The 22,096-nt window shown below is 40.4% G+C and overlaps 1 protein-coding gene across 2 annotated transcripts in view; it reads left to right on the forward strand.

Moving 5' to 3' along the window:
- The first annotated feature begins 4,339 nt into the window (after window positions 1-4,339).
- Window positions 4,340-22,096, forward strand: part of IQGAP1 (IQ motif containing GTPase activating protein 1) — a 103,608-nt gene continuing 85,851 nt past the window's right edge. The window contains exons 1-2 of one of the 2 annotated variants that reach the window (XM_029236400.1): window positions 4,340-4,435; window positions 7,553-7,652. In XM_029236400.1, the coding sequence (XP_029092233.1) occupies window positions 7,588-7,652 (65 nt within the window). In that variant the 5' untranslated portion in view covers window positions 4,340-4,435; window positions 7,553-7,587. Of the gene's footprint in view, window positions 4,436-5,573; window positions 5,750-7,552; window positions 7,653-22,096 lie in introns of those variants that run through there. The other variant, XM_029236399.1, reaches the window with a different exon arrangement.

The raw sequence follows: 22,096 nt of genomic DNA on the forward strand, positions 1-22,096 counted from the left end.
GCTCATGTGATTACCTGGATAATCTCCCTACCTTAAGATCAGCTGATTAGTAACCTTAATTACACCAGCAAGAGCCCTTCAAAACATTACCTAGATTAGTGTTTGAATGGATAACCAAGCATGGAATTTTGGGCATCATCTTAAAATTCTGCCTACCCCAGCATAGCTACAACCTCCTGAAAAGCTATCCCTCAAATTAATTCCTTAACATTTGATCTTTAAGAGTGATGAGAAGCTATAACCTCAGATTTTCCAGCCTTTTATAAAAGAGGCTATATGTATCCAAAGCCCTACATGTATTCATACAAGACAAAGAACCAAAGCAGTCCAAGGTGTTGCCATCTGTCCTAAGGAATCCATCCTTCCGGAAATTTTCTATATGAACTATATAAAAAGCAAATCTTAAAACTCCAACAGTAAGGATGCTACATTTGTTAACTATTCACATGGGGTTTATTTACCCAAATTTCTGTCTTTGAGAAGTTAATGATCTCTCTGGGAAGACTGACAGGTAAATAACTAATTGTAATTCTATGAGTTAAGTGCTATAATAGAGCCATATAAAGGTACACACTTCCTGGAATTGAAGATACTTTTGATTGTGGGGTACACCATCAAATTCCAACAGCTTTTTGGGACATTGAGAATATCTTATCAAATGTATATGTTTTAAAAAACTTGATTGACAGTAGCGTACATTTATCACTGGGATTACTTACTAGCCTCTTCTCTAAATCAAAGTTGGAGCCAAGCTTTTTGTGAAGAGTCTAACTCTATTTGGATCCACTTAGCCATTCCTAAAGCATGAATCTGTCATCGATTCCAGCTCTGAAAATTCTCTGATCTTTTCTGAGAAATTAGTTAAATTAACACATCTACAATGACAATTATGGTACTTTCCCATCTACTTCTCTACCTGGCAGCTGGCTAGTTGGTTTTTTTTTTTTTTGCGGTACGCGGGCCTCTCACTGCCGTGGCCTCTCCCGCTGCGGAGCACAGGCTCCGGACGCACAGGCTCAGCGGCCATGGCTCACGGGCCCAGCTGTTCCGTGGCATATAGGATCCTCCCGAACCGGAGCACGAAGCCGCGTCCCCCGCATCGGCAGGCGGACTCTCAACCACTGCGCCACCAGGGAAGCCCTGGCTAGTTTCTTTTAATACTGGTTGTAAGACTATCCTGATTTCAGAGGTATTAAAAATGTGAAATGGGACATTTTTTTGGAAGACTTATGCTTCTAAGTGTTATGGGAAATAAATGAGGAAGTGGTTAATTTTGCTTGGGGAGGAGGTGACATTTGAGTTGAGTCTGGGAAGTTGAGTAGGAGTTTCCCAGGCAGATAAGAGGCTAAAAGGTATCCCAGGCCAAGAGAAATCTCTATTATGGTGCTTATCTGAAGCTATTCTGTTAATATTGCTCCACTCCCATGAATCTGTAAATTCGTTGAGGTCATAAACCAATTCTATCTCCAAAGCGACCCATTAGCTCATTATTTTGCCATTTAATTTTTGTTTATTTATTCATTTCATATTTACTAACTTTATTAATATATATACTTACTGACAAAATAATATTTTGAGTAGCTCATTTAGAAAGCTTGGTAAATATAAAGAAGCAAATAAACAAATCCCACACACAAAGCCACAAATCCATTGTAATTCCCCATTTGGAGAAACCACTGTTACTATACTGGTGTATGTGCTTCAAGCCTTTTTTCTATTTATATGTACATCTATATCTATCTATATTTTTAAAGCAAAAGTGGTATCATAATATATTTATTAGTTCATAATGTTATTTTCACTTAACCATCATATTTAAAATACTGATCATTGTTTGCCTACCCAGTCTCCCATTGAAGGAAATAATGCCAGCTCACAGTTTTCTATTCTTAACTGATTGATTCCCTGACCCCAGCTAATTGAACTAAAGGATTGGCACCTGATCCAAGGACAGCCCACGTGTAGGTGGTCAGAGACATACTCATGGGGTGGAAAGATGAGCTAATCCAATCAGATGCCACTGGATTATGAAATTGGGCAACCGATATCCTCAATGGAGCTGATGGTGTAAGGATGCCATGGCCTTCCATCAAATAAAAGACAGAGTTGTGAGGGAGCACAAAATATTAGAATGGAGGAAGCTGGTTGTCAAAGAGAGGAGGGTAGAGTAGACCTGTGGAGAAGCCGAGATGCCCAGAGGGACAGAGCCATGCCTTCAGGCTTCTGTTAGTCCTGTTTTTTCTTGCTCCAGTTCTAGTCCATATATAGCTTTATTATAAATACCTCCCTTCCAGCCTATTTTCCTCTAGAGGTAAAAAAGTGGGTCTCTGGAATTTCCTGGCTATCCAGTGGTTAGGAGTCCACGCTTCCACTATAGGGGACACAGGTTCGTTCCCTGGTGGGGGAACTAAGATCCCCCATGCCGTGCGGGGCAGCAAAAAAAAAAAAAAAAAAAGAAAAGTGTGTCTCTATTCCTTGTAGCCATTCAAGCCTGATGCCACATATCATGACTTTTATGGCTGTATAGAATTCCATTGTGTGGAGTTGCCATCACTGAGTAAAAAACAAAGAAACAAACAAAGAAAAACAACCCAGTGGCAGGCATTTAAGACATTTCCAAAGAGCATCTTCATCACTAATTTTTGCACACTAAAAAATAACTTCTTTACGATATATTCCAAGAAGTAAAATTTGTTGTTTGAAGGATGGCTGCATAACACAAAGTTGGACTTCAGAAAGGTTATACCAGTTTATAGCCAAATCAGCAGTGCACAAGAAAGGTTGCTTTTTCACCCCTTTGCCAATAGTATCAATTAAAAAAACAAAAGAAAACATTGCTACTCTGATGTCAGTTATGACCTTAATGTGAATTTCTATGAAACTTGTATTTATTGACCAGGCATGTGGGTTTTGTCACTGGACAGGCTTGGGTTTGAGTTCCAGCTCTGACTCTTGCTGTGTGGCTTCAGTTGAATTATGTAGTTCTCCATTTTCTCATCTGTAAATTGGAGATAATAATAGTTCTTTGTTGGATTATTATAAGGCTCAGATTAGAAAATAAATACAAAACACAGAGTCCAGTAAAGCCTCAGTACATTTCAGTTATTATAGTTATGAAGAATGACTTAACTTGTGACAATCAGATAAAGCTATTTGAGATATCTGAAACTCAATGGGATATTAGTTTAAATACCTGTTAGAATTGTATGGTTCTAGGAATAAGAAAGAATGCAAGAGCCCATTAGTTTCATAACCTTTATGATTAGAGAGGAAATGCATTTACACATTTGAATTTCATCCATTATGAAGGTCTTTAGAATTAAAATAAAAACATGTATATATCTTAAAAGCCAAGAAATATAAAATAAAATCAAAAGATAAACTGGGTAGGATTTGCAGATTTCTAAGAGTAGTCAGAGGATGAGGTAATGAGTTTTGAAGTCCATAACAGAATTTTAAAAGGGGCTCAAAATATCAGTTGGCGTAGTGAGAAGAATGGCTCTGAAAGTCTGTAGCTCCAGAACTTATGTTTGGTAGAAAACCTCTGATCAGAGAATTCACTGGCGGTCCAGCAGTTAGGACTCAGCGCTCTCATTGGTCAGGGAACTGAGATCGCACAAGCCGCTCGGTGTGGAGTGGTGGTGGGGGAATGACACAAACAAACAAAAAAAGTCTGATCAAAAGTAATCTTAATTAACTAGGCTGAAACTGTCTTTCTTAGCAGTTCTGTGTCTTTCAACTCAGAAGCTTTAGAATTAAGCACAAAAAGGCTTTAATGGGGGTAAAAACTATGTGATTAATATGTTGGGGTTTAGAAGAAATATGTGCATATTTCACTTTTTAGGCACTTGCAATGTTTAAGAAAATTTGGCTTATTAGAATGATGGTCTTATAACTCTTATTTTAAATGTATAATTGAGTTAGTTTTAGACTTAAGGTTTTGAGTTGAAATTTTACTGCTTACACATGGAACTGGGTCATCTAAGAAAACTTTAAATTCATTATATTTGTAAGTATATTTGATTTATAAGGATTACTGAGCCTTGAGAAGATTCTAGGCTAAACAACTGAAGACATTAAAAAGAAAATCTAATAGATTAAGTTTATAGACAATTTTAAATGTTGGAAGATGTTGAATTAACTAAGTTTGTGAATGGGACGAAAAATTATTCTAAGTTTCTGCAAAGTGATCGGTAAAATATGCTAGACTTATAAATAGAATAATAAAATTTGCAAGCTAAACTTAAAAGCTTAAGAAAGAACTAATTTCTGAATTTGTAACAAATTAAATGTTCGACCATTTTTTAATGCGGGTGTTTTGTTTTTACAGGTTTTCAAGTATTTCACTTTACTATTTTGAAGGAAGAATGGAAAAACTGAAAATTGCTAGAGAAAACAGCCTGGAGTCAGGTTGTGAAGTGGCTTATTTGGCATGGTAAGGAATTTGGACCATATCCTGAAGGAAATATTAGGAAAAGACTTTGAAAAGGAAGAACACGACCGTATTTGCACTTTAGAAAGAACACGCGGGTGACTGCGGGGAGTTGTTTGGCAGAGGGAGAACGGAGATGATGTAATCACAGTGGAGACAGACACAAAAGCTAGACACTTCAGTAATAATACCGATTGCATGTCGGGCGTGAGGAACTGAGCACTATTAATAGGATAATAACGGGAACAGGGTCAGTGTTCGACACGTTAACTTTAAAGTGTCTGCGGGATTCACAGGTTTAAAATGTCCATTACACGGCTGAAAATAATGAGTTGGGGCTTCTAGAAAGTCTGGTCTGAGATATATATTTAGGGCTATTCAGCAGTTTAAGGTGAGTGTGGATAAAGTTATTCAGAAAGAGTGGGCAAAGAAAAAACGGAAGACGGCTGAGGACAGAATTCCATTGAGTACCAATATGTTAAGGGCAGGCCACAAGTTGCAAGGGGAAGACGCATCCCTAAAAGGGGCAAAGAGTCCTCTAAAAAGAAGAACTTGCAAAGAATAGTGGCAAGGAATCTAAGGGAAGGAAGTTTGGACAAACACAATTCTCCTGCTTTAGTATATCCACTTCTCAAATGCTAGCGGGGTTAAGCAGTTCAACTCTGGCGACTGCTGGCGAATCTGGGAGAAGGCTGCGTCCAGATTGCCAGGCTGTGCGGCCCCTTACGGGAGTTTGGGTCCTGCATGTGTCCGCAAGAACACACTGGGCCACTTCAAAAGAGGCCTTCCTTGAGCCCTTTGATGCAGAAGAGTTTGACTAGGCGGGCAGGGGAAGGTAAAGTGCCCACGTTTTTTATTCCAAGCTACGGACACTGGCGGTCTTTGGGAAGAGGTGCGGATGGGACGGCCGCCGGCTAGGGCAAGGATCCAGGACCGGGGCGGGTCTTGCCGTCGAGCGGCGCTGACAGCGAGTACAACTGGCGGGCAGGCTCCGCCTTCCTTCTTCCGCCTCCTGAGGGCGTTGCGGGCGCAGGGCGGGGCTAGGGGCGGGGTCGGGAGGCCCAGGCCCCGCCTCCTTCCGCCCGCTGCGGTCGGCGCGGCAGGGCGGGGCCGCTGGGGTGGGGTCTGCGGGTGGGGCCTGCGGCGCGGGGCGGGGCCACCGGGACCGGGGCAGCTTGAGCAGACTGCAGGGGCTGCAGCCGCCGCCGCCTGCGCCTCCAAGGTTTTGCGGCTTCCTGAGCTGAGACCCGGGCTCGGCCGCCATGTCCGCAGCGGACGAGGTTGACGGACTGGGTGTGGCTCGGCCGCACTATGGCTGTGAGTGTGGGCTCCGCGGCACTGGGGTCTCGGGGCGGGCTCGCTGCCTCTGAGGCGCCGTTTACCCGGGGGCTCGCCGGGCGGGTGGGGCAGGGCTGCTGTGGGCCGCGCGGACCCGGAAGAGCCGGTGCGGCGAGGTGGCGGGCGGCGAGGCCCGCAGCCCGCGCCCTCTCGGTCTTCGAGGCGGCGGGGAGGACCCAGGCGGCCTCCCCGCCTTGTCCCGGGCCCGGCGGCTGGAGGGCCTCACCCAGCGCCTCCCGACTCCCAGCTCGACCGAGATTGGGGAGACGGCCTAGGGTGAGGTGGCAGGAGGACGGTGCAGGGCGTGTCCCGGGGACCGGAGACCCGAGACGCGGGCTCTGCTCGGGCTTCGTGCGCAGGTGCTGCCCGAGTGCTGCCTGCGAGGTAGACCCAGGGTCCAGACCTCCCCGGCCCCATGCTAGCTGAGAGGTGCGGCCCTGGACAAGTCACTTCAGCTTTCTCGGGCTTAGTTCCCTCGTCAGGATCTCAAAAGTGGAAAAAAAAAAAACAAAAAACCCAAACCTCTGACTTCCTCATTTTCCGAACCTCATTTTCTGTCCCTGTCCTGGGACATCACTGAACTGCAGGCGGGATAGTTACCACTGGCCAAAGGAGAGTCCTTTAGCGTCTTGAGGTTTTCCGTTTTATTTTATATTCTTGCGAATAATGTTATGTTTTAGGATAATTTCACTCAGCAGTTACATGCGAGGTATTGTGTCACGTTTGTGACATTGAAGAAGATTAGTTAGAGCAGGTCCCGCTTTCAAAGAACGTTTTAATCAGAGAGGCGGGCAGGTGTATTATCTAACGATAATAAGGAGGGATAGAAATAAAGATGCCGTGTGAACTAACTAGGCTTAAATAGTAATGTGGGTGAGAAGGAGGGGCTTGGGGAAGGCAGTAGGAACACAGATAGGACCTTTGATCAGAGCCTTGCAGGATGCTGTGTAGTTTGACAGGGCAGGGTGGGGCAAGAGACAGGACGTGGAGAGAAGAGCAGGAACTAGGGTACTGAAGAGTAGAAGAGCACTGTGTGTGTTGGGAACTGAGTGGTGTGTAGTGCACAGTGGTGGGAGGGGGAGGAGGGAGAGGGAGAAGAGTTACCAAAAGTAGTTGGGGCTAAATTGGGAAAGGCATTGAATGCCAACCCCAGGAGTTAGGAATTTATTCCATATCCTGGATGCCCATTAAAGGAAGCAGATTGCTTTGAAGTTAATCTTACAGGCTCTTGAGACAGACTGCCTGGGTTTGAATCCAGGCCCCACCATTTATTTATTAGCTGTGGGGCAAAGGTCAACCAGCCTCAGTTTCCTCATTTGTAAAACAGGAGTGATAATCACAGGATTGTTGTGGGACTTCCATGAAAGAATGCATGTAAAATGCATAGTACAATTACTGCCACTTAGTTCTCAATGACTGCTGGCTTTAGTGATTCATAAAAGAGTGGGAAAAAAAAGACCATGAACAGCTCTGGATTTAGAGAGAGTCTGGCAGATAGACCAGCACAAATTTGGACCAGAATCTCAAGTCAGTATTTTTCAAGTCACACTGAAATTTAGTACATGTTCATAATATTGTACTTTTAAACAAAGATTAGGATGAATATAGTTGAAACCCCATGGTTCCTGTCTTAGGAAAGTCATTGTATTGATAGTACCGCTGGCTGTCCACATGTTACCCTGACTCTCTAGGTGACTAGCAGGAATTTGATGCTATGGCATTCTTTTATCTCTCAGGAAGGGTACAGATTCTTACGCTTGCATTCTTTCTTTCATGTTTTAGCGGTCCTGGATAATGAGAGACTTACTGCAGAGGAGATGGATGAAAGGAGACGTCAGAATGTGGCTTATGAGTACCTTTGTCATTTGGAAGAAGCAAAGAGGTAAAGGCTGGCTGGAGAGAAGATTGGGAGAAGGGAGCTGATCTGGTGTGAACAAAGATAAAGATCTCTGAGTATGTTGTAGGTGTGACTGTGAGAGGCAGGTAGTTTGAAGGAATAAGTAAGTACAGGTAGGATATTTTTTTCATGGGAGCAAGTAGCCTTGATGGCAGTTTATCATGAAACAGTCTGATGGGCACCTACGTATACTGAAAAATTTCCAGATTTGTGTTGTTCAGTTTTATGCTTATGGTGCATGTTTTGGGCACAACCAGCTATAGGGAAGAAAAGCAATTTTAAGGTTTGAAGTTTTTGGCCTTAATGTTTCACCGGTTATTCACTGGTTTTGATTTATATATGAATTGGGTCCATTCTCCGCTTGGTAGTGCTCTGGGTATGGATCCATGCATTTGGCAATATTCAAAGTCTGTTTACCAAAAGCAGCGTCCTCTGCATTCTTTGTGAAGTAAATGTACAACTGCTGTTTTCTTTTTTCAGATGCTCGAAGACCTTGTGGTCTTATTCTTAGAGTGTTGATTTGCTATCAGTAGTTCATTTCTTTTGTTCTGGTGCTTGTGTTTCTTTGCAAAGTCCCAGGGTAGATAGATGTAATTACAGATCATGTATCCTATAAGTGAGCTTTTTTTTTTTTTTTTTTTTTTTTGCGGTATACGGGCCTCTCACTGTTGTGGCCTCTCCCGTTGCGGAGCACAGGCTCCGGACGCGCAGGCCCAGCGGCCATGGCCCACGGGCCCAGCCGCTCCGAGGCATGTGGGATCCTCCCGGACCAGGGCATGAACCCATGTCCCCTACATCGGCAGGTGGACTTTCAACCACTGCACCACCAGGGAAGCCCCCATAAGTGAGCTTTGGTGGAAAAGGCCAGCAAGGGATAATGAGAGATTTTGTGGTTAAAGTCTAATGAAAATCAAGGATGTTTCAAATGGTGCTAGTAATCAAGAGTGTTTTTTGTCTTGTTTTGTCTTTTTAGTTTTGAAAATCTTAAACGCTACAGGAAAGTCCAGAGAACAATACAATAAACATCCATGTATTCCAAAACTAGCAAATGTTAGCCCTTCAGATTTTTTCCCTTTTCTCTCAAAAGACACAGTTGGAGTCCCCTTTGTGCACCTCCCTGGTCCCATTCTCCTGTCCATTCCTGGGGATACCACTAACATGCATTTGGTGCATCTTCTTGAATCCAGGCTTCTTTTCTGAGCTTAAAGCCCTTCCATTAGATTGGGAGAGGGTTGTGAGGAGATTAGTGATGATTTAGGTGGAGAGAATGGTAATAACACTTGTTTTTCTAAATGGAAGGTTAGACCGAAGGAGGTGAATATGTTAGTAGAAAGGGGGATGTTTCTCATACAAAGTTTGTAAGGATCCCGTGAACAAAAATATTAAGTCCTCTGCTACTTAAATTATGGACTAGATCTAGTTTTGGAAGGTAAACAATTTGAAAGCTGTAGCTGGTATGAGAGACCATCTTGGGCTCTGTGGAGTCTTGGTGTCTTTGTTGGGGTGACCTAGGGGTGAGAGAAAAGGGCTTCTTACCCCTGTCAAAAGCTTTTCTGCTTTTAATATTGGGTTTCCGCAGTAAAATTCCCTTTTTTAAAGAGGGTATCTTGGCTAACATCCCCTTGCTACCACTAATTCAGTTTCACTATTATGATTATGATTATTTTTAATTTGGCCACTCCACACGGCTTGTGGGATCTTAGTTCCATGACCAGAGATCAAGCCCATGCCCTTGGCAGTGAAAGCACAGAGTCCTAACCAGCGGACCACCAGGGAATTCCCCAGTTCCACTACTAATCTAGTTCAGCCATCTCATTTCAGTGAGGAAACTGAGGCCTGAGTGTCCACGGTCTACTTGTAGTTTTCTTGATTGAAGAATAGTTTTCATCATTTTATACGATGGTTTTTAACCAGGTGTGTACATTAGAATCATCTGGGGAACTTTAAAAAAAAAAAAAAAAAGGCTATCTGAGCCTTACCACAGAGATTCTGGTTCAGTAGATCTAGGCTGGAAGGTCCAGATACCTGTATATTTTAAATGCTTCTAGCGGTTCTGATGGTCCCCCCGAGTAGAGAAACGAGATTGAAAACATTTTAGAACTCTACCTTATGCTAGGTTATGATAGCCTGAATAGGATGATGTCCTTTATCACATTTCCTTCTTCAAGCGCTGCACTACAAGAGCACTTCATTTCCGTCTACTCCAGAGCATATTCTTTTCTGTCAGGTGTTTTTTTTTCCAGAATAGAAGAATATCCCATTTCCTTTAAAATCCATCCAGGGACCATGATCCCCTGGGACGTTTTTTAGTTGGGTGCTTCTGCATACTTAGGAAGCGACTAAGGCAGTGAGACATTTGTGATAGTCTTTTATTTTCCATACTTTTGGTTATAGGGGAGAGCATAATAGCGGCATATTGTCCTAGTACAATCTGCGCTTTGGCCTTGCATCAAGGAAATGTGCCTGGTTTATTTTATGGAGGCAATCATATAATATCTGGATGCAGTGATATTTTTTTTTGTTTTTGTTTGAAGCTTTGATTAGAAAATCAACTTTGGAAGCACCTATTTAGACTTTACAACTAGAGAGGGCTAGGAAAAGAAGCCCGGGAATGTCATACTGAAAAAAGAAGACCGGGGTCCCTCCTGGCCACCTGATGTGGCTGTTGCCACCCCTAAAAAGTGTTCAAGGTGCACCGCAGACAAATCACATGCTCTTCCTTATTAGCTGCGACTTCAGCTCCCAGTTGTGTCTTCTACCCTGGTGAGCTGGGTTGTACCTTGTGTGCTTCTGAGGCCCCTCTTTACCCTCTAGCACAATTCCATTTTGCCTTTTTGGATTGGCCCCATCCTGTTTCCTTCATAACCTCCACCCCTCCCAAGTTGGAGGAGTCCCAAGGTCTGGAATTTACACCCACTACAAGGCCAGGAAGAAAGATCGAAGAGATCCAAGGGAGAAAAAGTTCCCCTCTTTAGTTCTATTTATAATACTGCTACTCCTCCCACTAAAAGCTCCACCTTATAGCACAGTGGCCCCATTGTGTATCCTAGGGCACTCCATTTTCTCCTGTACCTGTAACAGCTCTTTTGTGGGAAGAGAGGAGAGTGTGTAGAGAGGGAGAGCATATAAATGTGTGCAGACAGGGAGTATAAGTAAGAGTGTATGTAGAGAAATGAGAATGTGTTGTGAATTTGTGTTTCCCTAAGAGGTTAAGCGGGAAAATTTAGGAGTGATTCTATAAAAGTATGCACTTTGGGAATGCTTGCGAAATAGAAAATAAAGAGATTCTGCTTTTCTTTATTGTTTGGAGAGTAGTTTAAATATGGAAATTAACTTACTGGTCTAATGAAGTATCATCTAAGGATTCAGGGTTTTATGCTAAGGGCTGCAGAGCAGACCAAGGACTTTATAAAGCAAGACATCTTAAATTATGTATTTATGCTTAAATGTGGGTTTAGTTTTATCCTTTTGCCTGTTCTGATTGGACTTTACATTTGTTTTGGCTAAAGAGCAGTTGTATAGTAGAGGTAAATAGCATTTTCACTCAGTTGAAAGAGATGAGGTTTAAATATGTGAGATATGGTAGGTGCTCAGGTCTTGGACAGGAAGAAGTAATAGAAAGATCAGGGACTTCCCTGGTGATTAAGAATCCTCCTGCCAATGCAGGGGACATGGGTTTGAGCCCTGGTCTGGGAAGATCCCACATGCTGTGGAGCAGCTGAGCCCATGCGCCACAACTACTGAGCCTGTGCTCTAGAGCCCGCAAGCCACAACTACTGAAGCCCGCGCACGTAGAGCCCGTGCTCCCCAACAAGAGAAGCCACTGCAATGAGAGGCCTGCGCACTGCAACGAAGAGTAGCCCCTGCTTGCTGCAACTAGAGAAAGCCCAGGAGCAGCAACAAAGAACCAACACAGCCAAAAATAAATAAATAAGTAAAGAAAGAAAGAAAAGAAAGATTAGAAGGTTCAGGTGAAAAGAACCAAGAAGAGAACATAACAGGCAGGGCAGAAGAGGGCACTCTGCAGAGGAGGAGAATGTATGAGTAGTACTAGAAATGGGAGAAAATTGAGTTAGGTTAAAGGTCACAGGAGGAAGGTTAATTCTAGCACTCCCCGAGTTTAATTTAGGATTCCTTCTTTCAGAAGCTTGCTGGTATGTCCTTTTGAGCCTGTCATGGGCCACCTTCCTCCTGCTCAGTGTCCATACCCCAGCTCACAGGGCAGGGCACACCCCTCCCCCCACAAGGGGTGGAAAGTGAAGCCTGTGGCTGGCTGGAGACTGTCAAAAACCATGTGATGTTAACAAGAGCTTAACACTAAGTAGAGGCACTTTACCTTCTGTAATTTAGGGGAATTGAAAAAGTATCTTGGAAAGAAATCAGCTCTTGAGAACAAATTCTCTTTTGTGCGTATGTCTTTGTTGTTGGCATCGAACATTTTCCAGGATAGGCTCATCAGATCTCCTCTCCTCTAAGTGGAATCAGAATTCCAGTAACATCTGGATATATCTAGGTTGGCACACTGTGATCATGAAAAGAGAAATTAAAGACGTTTAACTAGAAGCTTGCCCACCAGCTTCTAGAATTCTCAAATGAAGGAATATCACTAAGAGATTGAGGAGAATCATTTTTAGATTGACCCAAACTTTCCTTTTGCAGATGAGAAAACTAATCGCTTCATGAGACCCAGTATGATTAAGGGGCCACAAAAAACGTAGCTTTTTAATGGTACTTTGGGACTACAAGCTGGATGCACTCATGTATTTATGATTATCAAGGAGAAGTATGGGGTGGGATTTATTCTTAGCTCTTAAAATGGTGACATAGATGAAAATCTCTCTTTTTTTTAATTTTTTAATTTTTTTATACAGCAGGTTCTTATAGTCATCCATTTTATACACATCAGTGTATACATGTCAATCACAGTCTCCCAATTAATCACACCCCCACCCCCACCCCCTGCCGCTTTCCCCCCTTGGTGTCCATACGTTTGTTCTGTACATCTGTGTCTGAAATTTCTGCCCTGCAAACCGGTTCATCTGTACCATTTTTCTGGGTTCCACATATATGCATTAATATACGATATTTGTTTTTCTCTTTCTGACTTACTTCACCCTGTATGACAGTCTCTAGATCCATCCACGTCTCTACAAATGACCCAGTTTCGTTCCTTCTTATGGCTGAGGTATATTCCATTGTATATCTGTACCACATCTTTTTTATCCATTTATCTTTATCCATTCGTCTGTCGATGGGCATTTAGGTTGCTTCCTGGCTATTGTAAATAGTGCTGCAATGAACATTGGGGTGCATGTGTCTTTTTGAATTATGGGTTTCTCTGGGTATATGCCCAGTAGTGGGATTGCTGGGTCATATGGTAGTTCTATTTTTAGTTTTTTAAGGAACCTCCATACTGTTCTCCATAGTGGCTGTATCAATTTACATTCCAACCAACAGTGCAAGAGGGTTCCCTTTTCTCCACACCCTCTGCATTTGTTGTTTGTAGATTTTCTGATGATGCCCAATCTAACTGGTGTGAGGTGATACCTCGTTGTATACCTCATTGATTTGCATTTCTCTAATAATTAGTGATGTTGAGCAGCTTTTCATGTGCTTCTCGGCCATCTGTATGTCTTCTTTGGAGAAATGTCTATTTAGGTCTTCTGCCCATTTTTCGATTGGGTTGTTTGTTTTTTTAATATTGAGCTGCATGAGCTGTTTATATATTTTGGAGATTAATCCTTTGTCCGTTGATTCGTTCGCAAATATTTTCTCCCATTCTGAGGGTTGTCTTTTCGTCTTATGGTTTCCTTTGCTGTGCAAAAGCTTTGGAGTTTCATTAGGTCCCATTTGTTTATTTTTGTTTTTATTTCCATTACTCTAGGAGGTGGACCAAAAAAGATCTTGCTGTGATTTATGTCAAAGAGTGTTCTGCCTATGTTTTCCTCTAAGAGTTTTATAGTGTCCGGTCTTAGATTTAGGTCTCTAATCCATTTTGAGTTTATTTTTGTGTATGAGGTTAGGGAGTGTTCTAATTTCATTCTTTTACATGTAGCTGTCCAGTTTTCCCAGCACCACTTATTGAAGAGACTGTCTTTTCTCCATTGTATATCTTTGCCTCCTTAGTCATAGATTAGTTGACCATAGGTGTGTGGGTTTATATCTGGCTTTCTATCTTGTTCCATTGATCTATGTTTCTGTTTTTGTGCCAGTACCATATTGTCTTGATTACTGTAGCTTTGTAGTATAGTCTGAAGTCAGGGAGTCTGATTCCTCCAGCTCTGCTTTTTTCCCTCAAGACTGCTTTGGCTATTCAGGGTCTTTTGTGTCTCCATACAAATTTTAAGATTTTTTGTTCTGGTACTGTAAAAAATGCCACTGGGTAATTTGATAGGGGTTGCATTGAATCTGTAGATTGCTTTGGGTAGTATAGTCATTTTCACAATATTGATTCTTCCAAGAACATGGCATATCTCTCCATCTGTTGGTATCATCTTTAATTTCTTTCATCAGTTTCTTATAGTTTTCTGCATACAGGTCTTTTGACTCCCTAGGTAGGTTTATTCCTAGGTATTTTATTCTTTTTGTTGCAGTGGTAAATGGGAGTGTTTCCTTAATTTTTCTTTCAGATTTTTCATCATTAGTGTGTAGGAATGCAAGAGATTTCTGTGCATTAATTTTGTATCCTGCAACTTTACCAATTCATTGATTAGTTCTAGTAGTTTTCTGGTGGCATCTTTAGGATTCTCTATTATAGTATCATTTCGTCTGCAAACAGTGACAGTTTTACTTCTTTTCCAATTGTGCTCCTTTATTTCTTTTTCTTCTTTGATTGCTGTGGCTAGGTCTTCCAAAACTATGTTGAATAATAGAAAATCTCTTTTTTGTGAAACTTAGTGCAACTGCCTTGGACAGACTCTATGGTAAGAAGTGGGTTGTCTTTAAAAGTGTTAAAAGTGATTCAAACCAAGAGTGCTTTTTCATATTATTACAGTGTTACAAATGGGGGGATGTGTTCCTAGCAGACAGGAAAAGCGACTCTACAGTGTAGCTGAGACACTTAGCAAAATTTGCAGTTGAGAAATGTAAGCAGTTTCTGGTATATATTAGGCAGTCAACTAGTTAGTAGCTGCTGTGATAACTAAGAAAAGTCATATTACTGTAATCTCATAACACTTATGATGAAGTCAAACAAATTTTAAAAGCCTGAATAAAACGTCTTTGAAAATCTTGACTGTTGAGATATGCAAAGTGAAAAGAACGAGGACTTGCAGTTTTGGCAGCTGCAAGTTCTGATTCTGGTTTTGCAAGTTACTTAACCTTAGGGAGTAGAGCCTAAGCTTGTACTTTACAGAATGGAGATACTGTGCATTTTAGGGAGTTGCTGAGAGGGTTAAGTGCCTGGCACAGTGTCTGAAATACAGTAGGCACTCGATAAATGTATTCTTTATCCTGGTCCTTGGGACAAAAGCAGATTTAATATGAAGATGAAGATGCATTCATAAACTTTTCTGGGGAATTTTCTGGGCATTTTCAAGATTCTAAATGTTGGTAGCTCTTAGTTTTTTCACTTCATACTTAAGCTGTTGTCTGAAAGGAAACACCAGAAACAGAGGATACCTCTAGGGATTGGAGGGTATGAGAAGACTTTTCCTTTTTACTTAATGCTTTTCCATATATTTTAAATGCTTTTTACAATGATCATGAATTTTATAATAAAAAAGGAATGGATTAAGAAAAAGGAAAAACTGAGTATATAATTTTTAGATAATGATTATCATGAAGTTAGATTTTTAAATTGCTGTATTGTCATCTTAATTACTATTTTCAATGGATACATAATGTCCATAATTTATTTAGGCTTATTCCAAAAGTTGTATTGCTTTGATTTCTGGAAAGAGTAAACATTTTCCCATATATTTGTTTACCATCTTTATTTTATGCAAGTTGTTGATGATGTTTGTCTGTCTTCTAGGGTCATGATGTTGACTTTTGTGAGCTCTCTTATAATATGGGTGTCAACCTGTGGTATTGCTACAAACATTTTCTCTTGATTTTCCATTTTATTCTTTCACTGTATGGAAGTTTTAAATTTTATGCAGTTTAAGTGTTAATCTTTCTCTTTGTAATTTCTTCTATCTAGATAGTTTAATTTCTGTAAGGCCTTGCTAAAATTTGAAGTTTTATATTCTGTTAACTTTCCTATGATATAGTTATTTAATTTTTTAAGCGTCTAAGTCTTTAAATTTCATGGTGTTTCTAAATTATTCTGATATTACTTAAAAATAATCTTTTACTACCTATTAGCAACTGACATCTAGTATGTCAAATATTAAATTACATAAAGTTCTGTTTCTAGACTTTTTATTCTTTTATGGTGAACTGTATTTCTTTTTGGGTGGGGGGGGGTAGGGAGTGCTGTACCATGAAGCCTGTGGGATCTTAGTTCCCAGACCAGGGATTGAACCAGGGCCCACGGCAATGAAAGCACTTAAAGCACTCTTTTTTTTTTTTTTGTGGTACGCGGGCCTCTCACTGCTGTGGCCTCTCCCATTGCGGAGCACAGGCTCCAAACACACAGGCCCAGCGGCCATGGCCCATGGGCCCAGCCGCTCCACGGCATGTGGGATCCTCCCGGACCGGGGCACGAACCTGTGTCCCCTGCATTGGCAGGCGGACTCAACCACTGCGCCACCAGGGAAGCCCTAAAGCACTCTTAAAGCTTAGAGTCCTAAGCACTGGCCCACTGGGGAATTCCCTTCATTTTTCTTGAAGAAATGTGTGACTTCATTTTCTTGTACTTGTTAATGAGAAACAACATCTGAAACTAGCTTGATTTTTACTTCCATGACAAGTAACATTTTTAAAATACTTTTTCACAATTTGAAACTTGTAAAAATTCTTATTTCTAAAAGTTTCCCCATGTTACATATTAGAGTTGATACCGGCTTAGTAATTTAGCCTGTACTGTGGAGACTCTTCTTGATTTATATCTTTTTTTTTTTAAGGGATTATTAATACTGCTTGACTTTTATTTATTTTTATTTTATTTTTTGACATATCTTTTTTGTTTGTTTATTTTAGCTCTAGGAAATTGTTATATCTTTAATAATTGGTTCTAATTCAGTAGTTCTGTCTTGGGGGTGCCTGTTGGTAGGTTAGATCTGCACAGTGTTTTATGGCTGATCTTCATTTTGTTTAAGTCAGCTTTCTAGATATGTGTCCTACATATATATCTTCTGTTTGACTAACTTGATTTTCCTCTTTGGTTCTGTTAATGGTAGTTGCTTTGTCCTGTTGCAATTTTCATTTTGGACTATTAACTCCTTTTCCCTCTCTATTCTTGTTAATAGATCAAACGGTCTCTGATTAGCTCATGAAGAATAGTGTGACACATATAGGATCCTTTTCAGGTGGAAAAAAGGAGCTTGTAGCCAAGAGAGTTGTTTACTTTACCAATTCCCCTTATTTTCATTAAGTCTTGGAGTGGATGTCACCATAGGAAATCTGTGTTAACTGGATTGTCCACCAGTCAAGATTAGGAAAGTCTGGGTGGGCTAAGTGGACCATCAGTTTGACCTAATCTAGCATATATTTCTTCTAGTCTTAAATGTCAAAGCAACAATTGTTTATATATTTTGATGTTCTAATTGAAAAAACAGTAAAAATATATTTGAGGGCCTAAGTTGGCATTGTTCTAGGAAAGTGATTTTTCTGGCTTTGCGTGATGATCTGTCTCTGATTTCTGTATAATTCCTTCAGTTTCACAGTTTAGCAATGGGGATACCTTTTGGTAGCAGGACCTGTTTTGAACATTTTTAAGCCATGTGGTATTTGATGGACTCAGGGTTGTTTCCAATTGTGGCTGCTAAATAAACCCTTTCACAGGAAGTATTTATGTAAGAAAGTGCTAGTAGGCAAAGTGAGACCATCCGGAAGTGATTCATATGACTGGTGTTGTTTGTTTAATTTGGGACTTGGTTGCCTAGAGACCATATCTTTGAGCAAGCTGAGTGAAGTGCCACATGAATGCAGAGGTCCCATTGCCTACCTGATCAAATCAGGACTGCTGTTTGATTTTTCTTCTGACAGAGCTTCTGGTAATCTCATTGATCCCTGTGCTTTGACAGTGTGTGAATCAAAAAATCTTAAACATATAAATGAAAGATCTGGTTAATGGTTTATGTTGAAGAGAAAGTCTACTTGCTTTAAGTTTGAATGTTTAAAAATTTTCTTCCATATAATTGTACGTTGCGAAGAATTATTTTTCAATAAGGTATTTTATTATATAAACCTCAATACTTCAAATACCTTTACACCAACTAAGAGGAAGCAAAACAAAACAAAACCCCCAAAACCGAAAACCAACCCTGCGATTTGCAAGGACATCATGATATACAATATTACCTGTCTGACCCAAGGTCAGTGTCCTTCCCCTCTCTCCTCCTTCATCATCATCATCACCAGTACCATTTATTGAGCACTTATCCTGTGCTGGGCACTGTGCTAAGCACTTCATATGCATTGTCTAGTTAGCTATTCTTGAAGTCCCATGAGGTGCTTATTCTTATCTACATTTAACAGAAAAGAAAGCAAAGTTCAGAGAGGTTGACTCGCCCATCTCTTAAGTGATAGATCCAGATTTCAGGCTTGGCAAAGACTCCAAAGCCTTTGCTCTTCCCTGGATCAGTCTGTCACTGCAGTACTACTTGTGCTTCTAAAAATAATAACTACAGCAACAGTATCTACCAGTAATTAAACAGAACGGTGATGTACTTTACATACAACATTATGGTGAGATAGGCATTATTTTTATTTTAAAGAAGGAAAAAAATGAGTTAGTATCACGTGTTTCAAGGTCATGTAACTGTGGAATTCAAGCCCAGGTCTGTGTGACACCGTCACTACTGCTGTCAACCTCTACAGGCACTAAAGGGACAGCATTTAAGTCCAAAATTAAGTCACCTAGTTCCCAGACATTAAACAATTGCCTAGCTGTCAAGTGGGTGAGGGAATGTGAGCTGTTTCCTGCTTCTAATTGCAGTCTCTTTTACCTGCCACTCTGCCTATATGAGGGCAGTTCTCTGATTTGTCTCATGTATTTTTAAAAAGATATTTATTTATTATTTATTTGGTTGCGCTGGGTCTTAGTTGCGGCACACGAGCTCCTTTAGTTGCGGCATGCAAACTCTTAGTTGTGGCATGCATGTGGGATCTAGTTCCCTGGCCAGGGATCAATCCTGGGCCCACTGCATTGGGAGTGTGGAGTCCCAACACTGTGCCACCAGGGAAGTCCCATGTCTCATGTATTTCTGTGTCTAACAAATTGTTGGACTCTGTCTTACACTTTTTCTTATTCACTGCAGAGCTAAAGATAGTGATAGACATAAACAAGTAACAGTTAACTGATAGATGAAAAATTTGGGCATGAATGCTTACAAGAAATACAGTAAACATAAAATCTAAGTGATTTTTATAGGTGTCTAGAAACATAACTGGTCTGTGGTAAATGTGTATATTTAACTTTTTTGACCTAACTCCTGCTCACTAAGAGGTCTCTTGCAGTTGGAAATGGATGCAGTAGAGGTTATATGGTTACATACAGTGACTCTGGGGAGACTAAAGAGTGTGTGCCTGGTTGGTTTTCTTCTTTCTAGCACCTATTTTTGATTCAGCTTAGAAAGGCATTCCTTCTTCCCAATTGCTTGTTTTTTCAGTAGTGACCTCATGCAGACAGGAGTGGCATTGGAAATTGCCTTGGATTGTTTGGCAAGAATTGTATTTTTTGGTGTTGTGGGTGGAGGAAAGGCCTGCCTCAAGGCCTTTATTTCTTCCTTATTCTGAATACCTTCCTGTTGACTCATTGGAAATCATAACAAAAAGCAGAAGGAGCATTGGAGAGGCAGCTGCCAGCCCAGGGCTTGGCTTCTGTTGGGGCAGATGTCTGCGGACTGAGAGAACTCTGGCTTTAAGAAAAATTAGGAAACTTTTGTAGTAGAAGGAAATACTATTGTTGTGATAGGTATTTATCCATAAGGTAGAAAGTATCAGCCGGTTGCTAGGGGTCATTAATCAGCAACATAAAAAACTAAGAATATTTTCTTCAATAGGATTAATTAGTCTTCCTTTAAAATTGAAGCAGAGGAACTGAAGTGTAAAAAGAGGGAATGGGGCAAAATTAGAAAAGGAAAAATTGAAAAGGAAAAATACCTATGATCATTAAAAATAGAAAAATGATATAAAAATAAAATTTAAGGGAATTTCTTGGTGGTCCAGTTGTTAGGACCCCAAGCTTTCACTGCCGAGTGTTTGGGCTCAATCCCTGGTCGGGGAACTAAGATCCCGCAAGCGGAGCGGCGTGGCTGAAAAAAAATTTTTTTTAAAGAAAAAGTCTTGTGGTATAGCAGATCATTTTATTACAAATAACATACATCTCAGATGACCTTTAAAACAGCTAAAAGGAGACAAAAGTTACTTACCACTTACATGACTATTACAACAAAATGTTCTTCTGCCCTGAAGACATATTACTATGTCATTACTTTGGACAGTGCTTTTTAATCATTGCTAGTTTGAAGAGGTAGTGCTAGACAGTGGCTTGACTTTGGGGGTTTTCCTTTAAAAACTTGAGAATTACCCACAAAAATGTGTTTTAGGTAGATTTGGTCTCAACTTTTAAAACTTTTTCTTAATCATTTAAAAATAGGTAATATATGGATATATGACACTTAATTCAGAGGCTCTGCTAGGATATTCAGTAAAAAAAAGAAAAAAAAAAAAGAAAAAAGTCTCCCTAGTCCTGTTTCCCAGGCACCCAGATCTTCCCAGATGGAACCACTGTTATGATTGTATATCCTTCCAGAGTCTGTGCATCTAAATACAAATCCCTTTTGTTTCCTCTTATAGAAATGATAGCACTGTACATTCTGCTTTGCATCTTGTAACATATTCCACATGAATATGTTATAGCGCTTCATTTTTTTTCTTTCACAGTTGCATAGTTTTTCAGTGTATGGGTTTAACCCATCAGTGGACGTTTCCCCCCCCACCCCAGCTTCTTCTCTTATCAGTAGTGTTGTAGTTAGTTGTATGTGTGCCATCTTGCACTTGTGAGTATTTTAGGTTAAATTTCTAAAAGTAGAATTTCTAAGTTAATGGGAATATCTACATTTAGCTTTGATAAATATTGTCAGTTTGCTCTCTTTGGAGGTTGTACCAGTTTATATGTACATCAATGATACATGAGAGGGCTGCTTTCCCTATGATTTCACTGACCTAGGGTATCATAAGGTTTTTTTCATATTTATGAATTTCATAGGTGAAAATGGTATTTTAATTGTAGTTTCATTTTCAGATTATCTTACTCTGAGTGAAGCCAAGCATCTTTACATATGTTTAAAAGCCATTTGTATTTCCTTTTCTGTCAACTGTTTTGGCAGAATCCTTTGCTCATTCCCTGTTGTGTTATTGGTCTTACTGATGTAAGAGCTCTTTTTATACTGAGGAGATTGATCCTTTGGATTTATGTGTAGTAAATAATTATTCTAGCTTGTCTTTTAACTTTTGATTTTAAGGTGTTTAAAATAATTTAGAATTTTAAAACATCTGATTTTACTAAATCTTTTATTTTTATTTATTTATTTATTTTATTGGAGTATAATTGCTTTACAATGTTGTGTTAGTTTCTGCTGTACAGTGAAGTGAATCAGCTATATGTATACCTATATCCCCTCTCTCGGACCTCCCTCCCATCCCACCTATCTAGGTTGTCACAGAGCACCAAGCTGAGCTCCCTGTGCTGTACAGCAGGTTCTCACTAGCTATCTGTTTTACACATGGTAGTGTATTTATGTCAAACCTAATCCCCCAATTCATCCCACCCTCCCCTTCCCTACCTATGCCCGCATGTCCGTTCTCTACATCTATGTCTCTATTCCTTTTATTTTTAGCTTTTGGGCTTTGTATCATTTTTAGAGAGTCCTATACTGAGATTATACAAAAACATTCCCCCAGCCTTTCTTCTAGTATTTTTAGGATGTAAAGAATTTTAACATTTGACCCTTTGATCCATTTGGAATTTATTTTGGTGTGAAGAGTGAGGTAGAGCTCCTGCTTTATTTTTGTTTTCTCTAGTTGGTGTTTGGATAGTATCTTAAATATTGAGCACCAGCAATGGCTCTCTTATGAAATGTGCTCTGGAATTTGCCAAACTCTCTGGTCTATGAACTGAGATTTAATTTTTAATTTTTTATTTTCAGAACAAGGCAGCTTCAACTTCTGAGATTTTTGAAACATATGGCTTAAATATCCTTTTAGAAAAATTAGCTAGAAGTTTCCAGAGTTCTTTCCTCCTCCCTTCCTCCCTTCCTCCCTTCCTTCCTTCCTTCCTTCCTTCCTTCCTTCCTTCCTTCCTTCCTTCCTTCCTTCCT

The sequence above is a fragment of the Monodon monoceros genome, unplaced genomic scaffold (genome assembly GCF_005190385.1).
Source record: "Monodon monoceros isolate NGI ecotype Baffin Bay Population unplaced genomic scaffold, NGI_Narwhal_1 Super_Scaffold_21, whole genome shotgun sequence".
Classification (NCBI taxonomy): domain Eukaryota; kingdom Metazoa; phylum Chordata; class Mammalia; order Artiodactyla; family Monodontidae; genus Monodon; species Monodon monoceros.